This window comes from Natator depressus, chromosome 8 (assembly GCF_965152275.1).
Source record: "Natator depressus isolate rNatDep1 chromosome 8, rNatDep2.hap1, whole genome shotgun sequence".
Taxonomy (NCBI): domain Eukaryota; kingdom Metazoa; phylum Chordata; order Testudines; family Cheloniidae; genus Natator; species Natator depressus.
In genome coordinates this window covers 87,053,703-87,065,931 of record NC_134241.1, presented here as the reverse complement: position 1 = coordinate 87,065,931, position 12,229 = coordinate 87,053,703, and the positions used below count along the sequence as shown (strand labels likewise).

Below are 12,229 nucleotides of genomic sequence, written 5' to 3'. Positions count from 1 at the left end.
GGTTGGAAAGGACCTCAGGAGGTCATCTAGTCCAACCCCCTGCTCAAAGCAGGACCAATCCCGGACTAAATCATCCCAGCCAGGGCTTTGTCAAGCCTGACCTTAAAAATATCTAAGGAAGGAGATTCCACCACCTCCCTAGGTAACGCATTCCAGTGTTTCACCACCCTCCTAGTGAAAAAGCTTTTCCTAATTTCCAACCTAAATCTCCCCCACTGCAACTTGAGACCAGTACTCCTTGTTCTGTCATTGGCTACCACTGCCATCAGCTACCACTGCTTCCGCCGTTCCTGTATCGTCCACTTGGCCAATGCTGGTCTCGGGGTCGTGCAGGGCCGTAGATGTAGAAGGCACTCCCTCACGCTCCGAACAGGACGGTGCTTGCCTCAGTGGAAGAGTTAGCTGTGCCAGGTCGAAGAGGAGTGCTTAGGTTTCAGCTGCACTTTACTCTTATGCCCACGCCTAGATGACTTCGGTACCAGTGACCATCCCCTCTTGGTGGTCTGCTTACAGGTCTTATACCTCTTCTTAAGCACTAAGGAGGGTGAGCAGTGTCGGGACTCAGGCCACATAGGATGCACTCGGTGCTGAGCCTGATCGACCAGATTCTGACAGAGGTCTCATGGCTGCCTCCATGCGCAAAAACTGTAACCTGGCTTCTCCATCTTTCCCTGTCTGAGGCTTAAAGTCTTCACAGATCTGGCAGTGATCCTGAATATGAGCTTCCCCTAAACTCTTCAAGCAGCTTGAGTGTCGGTTGCTTATGGGCATTGGCTTAATGGAAGATACAGGAGAAGCAGAAGCACCCTAAAAGTGGGGGGGGCACATGTGCCCAAACCATGGTCCCATGCGCCATGCCACCCCAAGCCCCTGTGCCCGCCCCTTCTCCCTGAGCCCCCACCCTCACACTGGCCTTTTCCCTAAGGACCCACCCCTGCACCACCTCTTTCCCCCCAAGACCCCACCCCCCGCTTGCTCCTCTCTGCCCTCTCCTCCCATCGCTCGCCCTTACAGCCAGTAAAAAATGGGGGGGGGACATGACATTGTGTCCCCCGCCCCCACCGTTCTGGTACCACCTGGCAAGAGACTTCAGGGCTTGAAGCCCAGTGACCAAGTTATCCCTCAGTACCGAGTAACAGAAAAACACTCCAATTGGGACCAAAAAAGAAAAACTTATACTATCTACACTATTAACGAAGTGCTATCACTATAAATCCAGAAACTATCTAAATTAATTTATAATGAACACACTGAGAGCACTTGCTAAGGCAAGGCAAGCCAAGCGATTCCAACAACCGACATGGATGGCAAGAAGGAACCGAGCGCGCTCTGGGGCAGCTTGGCCCTTTATGCCAGCGTGCAGTGGTGCGCAGCAGCAGGCAGTGCTTGAGCCACACCAGCGGGCACCAGTGAGGGAAAAAAGGTCCGATGCACACCCGGTGCACCCGGTGCACACTGGGTGTACAACAAGAGCGGAATGAATGTGTGCAATCCCTCGGAGAACAGAAAGTTCTTTGTGGCCATTCTCACTGGACGGCATTTTAGCATGTATACAACTATAAGCTATTTTCTGGAAAGGTATTGTAAAACAGCTGTGGCTACCTGCAACATCATTGCTATCACTTTGCAGCACAATTTAGCTACTCTGAATTTTGTGGTGAGAATAGGGTTAACACACACATCCTTTCACTCCAGAAACACAGATCTCTAGGACATGATCTAAAAAGATAATCTCTTTTATCTGTTTGCCGTACATGGCCTATAACACAACCAAATAGTTTGGGTCCCACCCCATACAGGACAGTGGTACACAGTGGCAAATTCATTACAAGATGGAAGTTTCAGACTAATAATTACAGATTTCTCCCACCCCCCAATCATTGTGAAATAATGTCATGGAAAAAGACTTAAGCATTCAGGTGGGCCTAATAGTTTCTATATGACATCTAGCGATTAGAGCACAAGTCTGGGAGTCAGTATTCATTGATACAATTTGCTGGCTCCAACCTTGACTTACTATGTGAAAATGGGCAAGACACTTTCTATTACTAACTGTAAGCATGCAAGCAGGAAGAGCTGTTGTAAGACATATTTTGGATCATTTCTGCAGAATCCTAAAGTCTTCTTTTATTTATGATGAACTTAACCACACTCCGCCTCCATGCATGAAATGAATGTATCTCTCCTACCTGAGTGCTACTGGATTTAGTGTGTGTGAAGTACTTTGCACTTATCAAAATTCTAAAACCAAAACTTTTGGCTGAGAGCAGTAGAAATTCTAAACCCTTTCATGGCAGGCTCAGGGCTCTTACTTCGTGAGTGTCTTGGAATTGCTTTATGACTCTGATGAAACCCTTTGGCAGCCAAGATTTCTCACTTTCCCATGACTCACAAAGGCATTAGATGTGTCCATATGCAAAATGACCACAGAGCAGCACAGTTAAAGCCAAAATAAACACATCCTGACCCCACTGACATCAATGGAGCCAGGTTTTCACCCTTTTCGTGTCCCCACATATGATTTCCAATAATTTTAATTGAAGAGAGTGCATCAACAAATGCACATTTTGTAACTCTGCAGATTAATTACTAAGTGAGTTTGTGAAAATGGTAATGTAAATAGACCCCCCCCCTTTAAATGTAGTACTATTTTCTATTGCATTATATGCTCCAGTCCTACAATCAGGCCCACGACAAGTCCCACTGAAGTTAGTGGGACTCCCCGCAGATGCAGGGATCTTCCCACATGGGCCATGATGTGGAATGGTGTTGCATTTGCAAGTGCCACGCCACCAGTAGTTTAAAATGAGTGTACTGTGATAAGGGCCTGATCCTGCTCTCACTGACGTTAACCGTAATTGTACCATTGACTTTTTTTTGTTTTTTGTAGCCACAGGGTGAGAGACTTTTTTAAAAAGAGGAAAGCTACGATTTGGAGCATAAGATTACAGTTGATAGTAACACTGCATATACACAGCCACCCTCCCAATTTAAGCTCTGGTGCTTAGCAAATTTGACCTACAAAGTGAGTCATTCCTTCCTCTCCTCCCACTCCCCCAAAATGTATATCTAGTCTGTCTTTCTTCCAAGAACATCGTCTTTGTCAGTGTTCGACACCACTGTGCTGAAAGCCTTCAGATCCTCTGGATGGCGGACATTTGTCTAATTCCTCAACAGGTTCTATGCATTGGAAAGCAAACTAAACTACAATGACAAGCTGAAACAATATACAAAGCAGTGATATTTTTAATAAAGTGTTTCATATCCATAATATTGAACATGCTAGCCATCCATCACATTCTCTTGGTTAACAGTTTTTTCTCTCATTGCTATAAGAAGCCCTCTTTCATAGAAAGACCACAATAAACAACTTTAAGAGGCTCACTGATGAATGGCAAAAGCATGTTAGAGAAAACAAAAGAATTCCATAAAACCATTTGTAAGTCAAAGGCAAATCATTGTGACAACATTCATGTGAATCTGAAATTACAATGACAATACAAAACAACACAGTATTAAAACAATCAAATTAATAAACCCAGAGGGGGGAAAAATCAAGCAAACAGGCCTCTTAGTTTAAGAAAAAGAGCCCTAAAATTTTCTGAAATAATATCAGGTTCATTTTACATCACAAAGATTTTACACTTGAGGTATCTGCACTCAAAGCACCAAGTAAGTTGCAGTATTGTGGCACAGTTGTTATGCTTAGCTAGCCCGGCCGAAAATCATTCCTGAAACCTACAGCTATGAATCTGGGGGCGATGGGGGTGGGTGGGTTTGGTTTTCATTATTTCATGTCACTAACTAGAAAGTCCATATGTCTTCACAGTTCTTCACGATCTGCACGACTCATTCTCTTCACAAGTTCACTGAACAAAAAGGTCTACTTCATAGTGCATTTTGTGTACTTAAAGAGTAATACAAAAATGTAAGCAGCAATTTGAAGCTTCAGATGACACTACATATTGTGTTTAAAATACAATACACAGAGTTTATTTAAAAACCTATTCAAAAGTAATCAGAAGCAGTTAGTTGTATTTCACTGTTTTATTGTAGTTTCCATGTGTTTTAGGCTAAAAGTTAGAAAGCATCTGAAAGAAGTTGGCACCCTATTTGCTCTATTTCTAATCATATATATGTGGGTAAAGGGGCAATTATGTTCTAATAAAACTCTTTTGCTATTTAAATGCATAGGTATAAGAAAGAATTAAACAGCTGCTGCTATAAATTTTGTCCTGGTGTTGTAAAGATGTCAAAAAAGTGTATAAAAAAAGTAGAAAAATACACTTCAGAGTAAACAGGGCTGAATAGATCACTATTGACTCATCCTTTAAAAACAGGCATACATTGTGGCACTATGAACATTTAAAATCCTAATATTTATGAAGACATTTTCAACAGGTTATGCTAGTCACCCCAAGTCTCCTCATACTCCCACTGAAATTAATGGCAAAATTCTCATGGACTTCAATGGGAACTGAGTCAGGCCCCAGCTGTTTATGAAAATATTTCCGGTAGCGTATGTTTTATGGCAACATGTTTGTGATAATACTTTAAAATGTATCATTTACATGTTTTGATTCAGTAACTTGAAAAACACAATCATGGCACTTATGACTCCAGTTGTAAAAATACTGGGTAGATTTGATATGGAAGTAGTAACTGAACAAAATGGATTCAGGTCAAAAGAAAATCTATGTAAAAAAGTCTTCAGTTAAACTCATTACTCAAATTAATGCAACGTAAGTAGTTATAAAACAAGTTAGTAAAGTTCAAATTTAGCTGAATACTTCTGACATGAAATGCTATGCGTAAGAAGGATCATAAACCAATAGCTTAGAAATGGTCAAAGAGAAAGAGCCAGGTATCAAAATAACCTTTGCATCACCATATTTGTATCTACTACATTTTCATACATTCATTTGGCTTCTAAACAGTTCAAACATTTAGCCAAAAGTGCTGACAACACAGGCCATAATAGATCAATGGAAGGGCAATATTTGGGTTGTAAAAAGTTACTTTGAAAAAAACCAAGATATTACAGAACTGAGGAAATACAGAATGATTGCTTCTAACAGCTCAGTTATGAAAGTATATACCTAAGTTAATTACTGTTTTTAACAAGACACATTATAAAATGATAGACTGAAATATGGTAAATAAAATCAGTGAAAAATCTAGATAGTTTTGAAATTGTTATTAGAAAAATATTCTAATTATAAAAATAATTTGAACGTCAGCACAGAACAATCCGTGCATTTATTTTTTCTTACAGGAAGTCTCAAATTTAGATTTTTGAAAGGAGATTTGTTAAAAACATATAATTTCTCAATATATTATCAACAGTGTATATATAATTTAATACAGAATTAGACACATGCAACATAAAACAGTAAATTAAAAGTGGTTGATTTCTGTAAATATCATTACAGAAGATCACAATTTCAGGCATTGTATAGCTGGCTATAGAGAAACACACACACACACACAAAACAGCACACTGGTAACCTACTAGAAGTCAATATTGTTTTCTTTCCACTCACTTATTCCATCAATACATAAGACATATATAAAACTTTATTCAGCTATTTGTACATCAGTGATGTTATGGAAAGGCCTTCCAATTACATTTGCTTGATCGTAATCCAGATAGGATTTGGCTTCTTTTTCCGTAAAAAAAGGTGAACTCAATTATTAAAAGAACCAAATCCTGGATCACTGCACAAAACCTAAATGAGACTTGCACAGGTGACGTATGTGGCTTGGAGTGATAGAATCCTCCCCCTCACCTTAGCAGTGGGGCAAGAGAAATGCTAATTCCGAAGTGTTGGAGTCTTACTGTAGCCTTATCAAAGGAGCTACGATGATCATAATTTGAGGAGAAAAATTAGAGGTGCCGAATGAAAGGATTAAAATTCTCCTTTATTAGACCTTCTCAAAAATGAAAAATTACATAAATCATCAGAAATGTATTGATTCTTGACACAAAAACAGATTTTTCACTTTTTAAAAGAATTAAGACATAACTGAAGGTAAAGGCATGAACCTATGGAGTTTATCAATAATTGCAGCAGTAGTTTGCAAGGAGTCTTGTCAGAGAATGCACTTTGGAATGTGTATATACACAAACACATATATACACACACACACAAAACCAATATACTAATTGAATACAAATACACTATTTTTAAAAAGCTACAGTAAATTAATCTTGATTAAGAGCCAAATTACGGGTCTACCTTGCTGATCTGTAGGCGAAGATCAGGCAACTTTGGTCTTGATTGTGTAGCCTAATACCTTAAACTGAAATGCAGATATTACACGTTTTAAAAAAAGACCTTCACCTCATCCAACCCTATCTCCTTAGGGCTAGTCTTCACATACAGTGCTGCAGTGGATCACTTTAGTGAAGACGCTCCCACACCAATGGGAGAGCTTCTCCCACCAGCATAGTTAATCCACCTCCCAGAGAGGCAGTAACTATGTTGACGGGAGAAGCTCTCCTGCCGACATAGTTGTCTACACAGGGGGTTAGGCTGGTATAACTACGTCACTCAGGAGGCATGGATTTTTCACACCCTGAGCAACGTAGTTATATTGACACAGGTGTGTAGTGTATACCTGGCCTTACATAAAAACCAACACAAGAGAATTACCAGCTGCATGCCACAGACCACATTCCATTTTACAAGAAATATGATAATTTAGTTTATAATCTTCATTCCCAGTAAGGATGCTATAAAGAAAAAAATCTTAAGCTTAAAAATTCATTTACACACATAGTAAATACACTGCTGTTTTACACCGTTGATATCAGTTATTTCTCTAAGAATTTGCTTGTAGTTTGTTTTGCTTGGGAAAGCTATGGAGGTACTCACTGCTCTGCTATAATATAATGCATGTTTTTTTATCCTTGAAAGGGTTTTCAGAAGCAGGTATGCCCATTAGTAAAGGATCTTTCCTGGCATGTTCTTCACAATAGCACCTGAGATCTGCTGATGCTTTTGACACCTGGCAAAAAAAAAAAAAAAAAAGACACACAAAATGGTAAATATTCCCAAATCATTTGCAATAGGATGGAATGGGCTGTGGGATGCATCCATAGCTACAGTGAATTAGTTCTGCATATGGAAGAACAGAGTTTGAGAAATCCATAAAATCTTCAGGTCCAGAGCTAAGGCCACCAAGCATAATGCAAAGGTTTCTGGGCTTTGCTTTTTGGACTGGCCTTGGTGAGGTTGGTAGAATGGGGAAAAGGCAAGCAAAAACAAGGATAACCCAGGATGTGGTGTCTTTAAAGGTACTTTGGGGTTAGTTTGGGAAGATAGGCATGAGTAACTTTACATTTTTCTGAGATTTGAACAGCAGGTTCAGAACAATAGAGCAGACTTCTAGTAAGAAGATTTTATATCTTTAGACATTGTTAATAATCACTGAAGTGTCATCAACTAACTTACAGTTTCTAGGAAATTGATTCAGTCATTTTCTTGCAAGACATTGCATGTTCCTAATCTCTAGCTGACTGTAAGAAAAGCACCTATGTCAGTTGAATTAACCAGTCTGCTGACCTTTGGACTGTTGGTATTAATAAAAGTATTAATAAAATGGAGAATGAAGGTAAGGAATGGTATGATTAGAACAACAAAAAGCCAAATCTTAGTAGGTGAGATTTTAGCTTAATCAAATTCCTTAACCATTGGGTGGGACAGGGAGAAAAAGGGAGGAGTTTGGGCTCCTTGTCCATCATAATTTAGGTGCACCTTGTCTCAACTCTCCTCCTCTTTCAAGAGGGCTATAAACCCTTGACCTACCTGCAAAGTAAAATTTAAACATCCAAAACCAACATGGTAAATTGGAAAAAAAACCTGCTTTACATCACATCTCATCTTCCACTCGCTATGTATTATAGATTTAGATCATAAACTCACAGTAGGCTTCTCACATATCCATAAAGTACCTATTATACTGTTGGTACAATTTCTTCTATCGCAACAATATGGAAATCTGTAAAATTCAGTACCACAGGTATGAGTGAAACTACCACATTCAAAGATAACCCCTGTTATGTGTAATGCATAATACAAAAAAAGGTACATATATATTGTGAGTTTACTAAAATATACCTGCCACAATTCACATGGTTCATATAAAAAGAGCGAAAGACCAGTAAGAATGTTTCTCACCTTTATTCTTTCGATAGAAGCTTCTATTCTTAACTGCTGTACAGTTCTTCGTGCCTGAGCTATATTGTTTGTTGTGCTAGTTGTTTTGCTAGTCATTGTCAATGAAATCGCTCAAACTCTGTTAAGAAAAACAATCGGTTATTTTTCTAAAAAATTGCCTGCATAGAGGCAATGTCATAGGCTGAAAAAGGATTGTTAGTTCTTTTATGTGAAATGTCGACAGATCAGATATTGTAGAGAGAAAATACTAGCAAGAAAAAAAGCGCATAACACTGTTTAAACTTTTATGTATCTTTTTTCTCCCTAATTCCAAGCCCAATAATATGAATACAGCCTCCACTAATAGTTTCGCCACTTTCGTACTTTCCCTCCCAGCAGCTTTTTATTAATCTATTTATTCTTTTAAAGTTGAAGACAGTCATAAAAGTATTCCTATGCTCATTTTAAAAACAGAGATCTCTGCACAGAAGGTTAGAGAAAGTTGTATACTGAGCCAGATACTAGCTTTAGAGCCACATATACCTCTCCAAAGCTAGGGTATTATTACTGATTATCATGGGATGAATTTGCCCCCTAGCACAACCCCGAGCAAGGGGAGGTTGTGGAATCTAGACTGTGCCAGGAGACACAGTATCTGAGATAGATGTCATTTCTCTCCTGCTGGCCTCTGGTTCTCTTGTAGGTGGAGGAGTATTTTACAACAGTCCTTACATGGCACAGCATCCTTTCCCCAGGCACATCTGCGGGTCAGCAGAGAAGGAAAGGGGCAGAGACATGGCCCACTTGCTCATTAGCAGAGAGAATGTCACGCGTGCACCTCCTGCTCTCCCCCACCACCACTTTGCCACACACCCGGATAAGGTTATGTTTGGATTTTGTAGTGACTTAAGGACAATCTTCTAGCTTCTCATAGGAATCAGACATAACAGCTGCCAAAGTCTAGAGAAATACTCCCACTCCACAACCCAACCCCCCTCCCAACACACACACCCTGCATGGCTGGTTCAAAATGTGTTTCTGGTAAAAAGAGTGAGCAACTTTGATATTGATCATACTTTTCTTCTCAGGATGAGAATTCAAAGCAGCACTCACGCCACACAGTTTTAACAGTGCTGCACTTGGACACTACCCATTGTGTTCAGTTGATCTCAGCAGCACATGCCTGAAATTTGATCAAAGCTTTCGGACGTTGACTCTATAGTGTGTAAAGTTAGCCTCTGTAAAGCCATGTGAGTGATCAGAGTGCAGATTTTGATCACAGGCAGTTCAAGCCTGTGACTAAACCACTGCCAGTAAATCAGAGCATCTCACTGAGTCATGCACAGAAACACCAGATTTGCTCTCAGAATCACAGACAACCAAATCCTAAGAAGTAGCTAATGAGAACCCTGTGTAAAGCCACACTGTGACAAGCATGAGAGCAAAGCTGTCACTCTGCCAGATCCAACTCAATGATAATTAAGGAGAAAAAAAGAAAGAAAACTGCTGTCTAAATCAAAATTGCAGCAAAAGTAAATAATTAAGCATAACTGTTTGCTCAGACTGGTGTTTTCATCTGGCAGGCATAATGTTGGTCTCGTTACAACAAAGACTCTTAAAAGATTCCACGATCATGGCCACAGACGTGTATTTCATAATGGCTGTCTGCTGAGGATACATTACTCTGCCAACTTCTACACCATTCACACCTCAATATCTATCAAATCACAGGGTGGCCTCTGTAAGTTGTGTAATAAGCAAGTTCTAAAGACATAATGTGATCAAGCCACTTTCAGTTTGTTACACATGCATGGAGGACTACAGGATTGCGGAGGACTTCACTGCTCAACTATTGTTTCCCCCCCCCCATAAGTCCTACTGAAGCATAATCTTTGCAAAGTCTTCTTTCTAAAAGACCTCTGTGCCTTTGATTTACCATCATTTCCTTATTACAATAACACTGTAACCAAGGTGCAAAACACTGGCATGCTAGCAAGAGATGGATCTTTGTTTCCTGACCCTCATCATAGGCTAGGGTCATGGTCACAAACCGTTATATCCACTCACAGCTAGCTGCTGTTACATTTAGACTTTTTTTTTTTATTTTATTTTTTAATTTTTTTTAAGGCAAATGCAAATAAAGCATATCATCAGTGCAGACCAACCACAAAACAATGCGGCCAATTAAACGACACATGAATAGAAACATCTAGGATGCATAAGAGTACTCTTAAAAAGATCAAGAAAGATGGGTCCAAGGAATTTGCCTACTTCATGATGGATTTAATCACTACTGAGGCTGAAGTTTAATTTTTTGAGCAGAAAATGTTGAGCCTAAAGGTAGAAAGGGCTATACCGGAACTCATAGAGAAGACAGACAATCCTGGCTCTTACATTCAAAAAATTATCCTCGATGAGCAACTGCAGCTCCCGTTGAAAATTTTGGCCTAGGGTGACTTGCCCAAAGCCTCAAAGTGAATTATTGAAAGAGCTGGGGAAAAGATCCCCTTGGCCTAATTCTCTGGGTGCTGAACATAGTTCCTCTGCACTTCAGTTGGAGCTAGCTTGTGCAGCACTCCCAAAAAGTAAGGCCACATGAGCCCTGACACCTAGTTCTCTGCTCTAACCACTAGACCATGCCACTCTCATGTAACTCTCCACCTAGTAAGTGTCCTACATAAGAGCTAAGTATAATTATTATTTATTTTTAGGGCAGCAACATTCGTGCCATTTGTCCTATATAATCTAAGTTGTTTCTCATCTCTGCAGAAAGTACAGCCTACATTTCAGAAACAAGCATTATTTCTGCTGAAACAAGCACTGATCAGAGAGCAGCATGAGGATAGAAGAGGCAACTTGAGCAGTTTGCAGCATCAAATTCAAAATAATATTCGAATTCCACTAATTCCTTATGCAGCAGCAAAGAGATCAAACTAGTAAACTTTACCCTCCTCAAATACTTCTAGAAAACAGAAAAACAAATACAGTAAAACCTGCCAAGAGTGACCACTCATGGGAGCAAGCAAATGTGGTCACTTGTAAGAGTGGTCTCTCTCCAAAGGTTTGCACATGAGAGAGTGGTGGTGCAAGTAGTCACTCGTGCGCTGGGGGCGGGGGTGTCTCTTTAGCAGGTTTTATACTGTAGGTCAGCCTCCTGGCCTAGGAGTAGCTCTTTGCTATGTGACTGCTGGAGGAGACAAGTGTTGGCTTTCTGTCACACTGTGAAGATATCTGCTTGATCACAAGTGGCATTAAATAAGCTCCTTTGTTTAGTCCCTCACATGGCAGGGATGACAAGTAAAAAAGCCAGAATTTAGAGAGGCACAGGTTTAGCTCTGGATTTTATAGCCGAATGGTATTACTTCTGCCTAGCGAAGACCTTAGCCTGCGGGTTATTGCAGATGGCAGTTTGGAGGGGGTTGGACAGGGAAACATAAGGTAGAGGAGCATAGTTAATAAAACAAAATCAACAAAAAGGTATTTGTTTCAGCAGTGCTACTGCAATATTTTGAATATGTCTTTATGGTGCTTCTATATCTAGATAAGCAAAAAAGATCTGGTTAGGACAAAGCCACTTTGCCAGGTTGTAATTTAAACTATGTCAAACTTCTATGAAAATACTGGCACGTCTCTAATAGGATTTGTATACAAACTCAGCAGTGAGTCTTATTCTCCACAACAAGAACAGGAGTACTTGTGGCACCTTAGAGACGAAGTGAATAATCAACTACTGCTGTGCTGTGTTTAAATTCACTTATACTACACGGACTCAACTCAAACATATAAAAAAAATCACCTCTCAAAGACCCTGAATATAGTGTTTCACAGGAAGTTTCATATTTCTCACCTTTGTCCAGCTATCCAGACCATCCCATTTTTTCCCCTCTTCATTCTTGCACGTGTCTAGCCAAACAAGCATGGCATTATTTTGTCCTAACAAAAAGCATCTCCCCCGCCCTTTTTTTCCCCCACATACTGTAGTTTTCAGCCTGTTCAGCAGCACCTTGCTTTTTTTAAAAGCCCTCTTTGCACAGAATAGTATAGAGCATTCTCTCCCTCTCTGAATT

General features: G+C 40.0%; 1 protein-coding gene across 6 annotated transcripts in view; it reads right to left on the bottom strand.

Moving 5' to 3' along the window:
* Positions 1–3,051: 3,051 nt before the first annotated feature.
* Positions 3,052–12,229, bottom strand: part of GNG12 (G protein subunit gamma 12) — a 67,681-nt gene continuing 58,503 nt past the window's right edge. For all 6 annotated transcript variants that reach the window (XM_074961559.1, XM_074961554.1, XM_074961555.1 and 3 more), the window contains 2 exons: positions 8,184–8,301; positions 3,052–7,011 (listed from right to left, as the gene is read on the bottom strand). In XM_074961559.1, the coding sequence (XP_074817660.1) occupies positions 6,886–7,011; positions 8,184–8,279 (222 nt within the window). In that variant the 5' untranslated portion in view covers positions 8,280–8,301 and the 3' untranslated portion in view covers positions 3,052–6,885. The remainder of the gene's footprint in view (positions 7,012–8,183; positions 8,302–12,229) is intronic.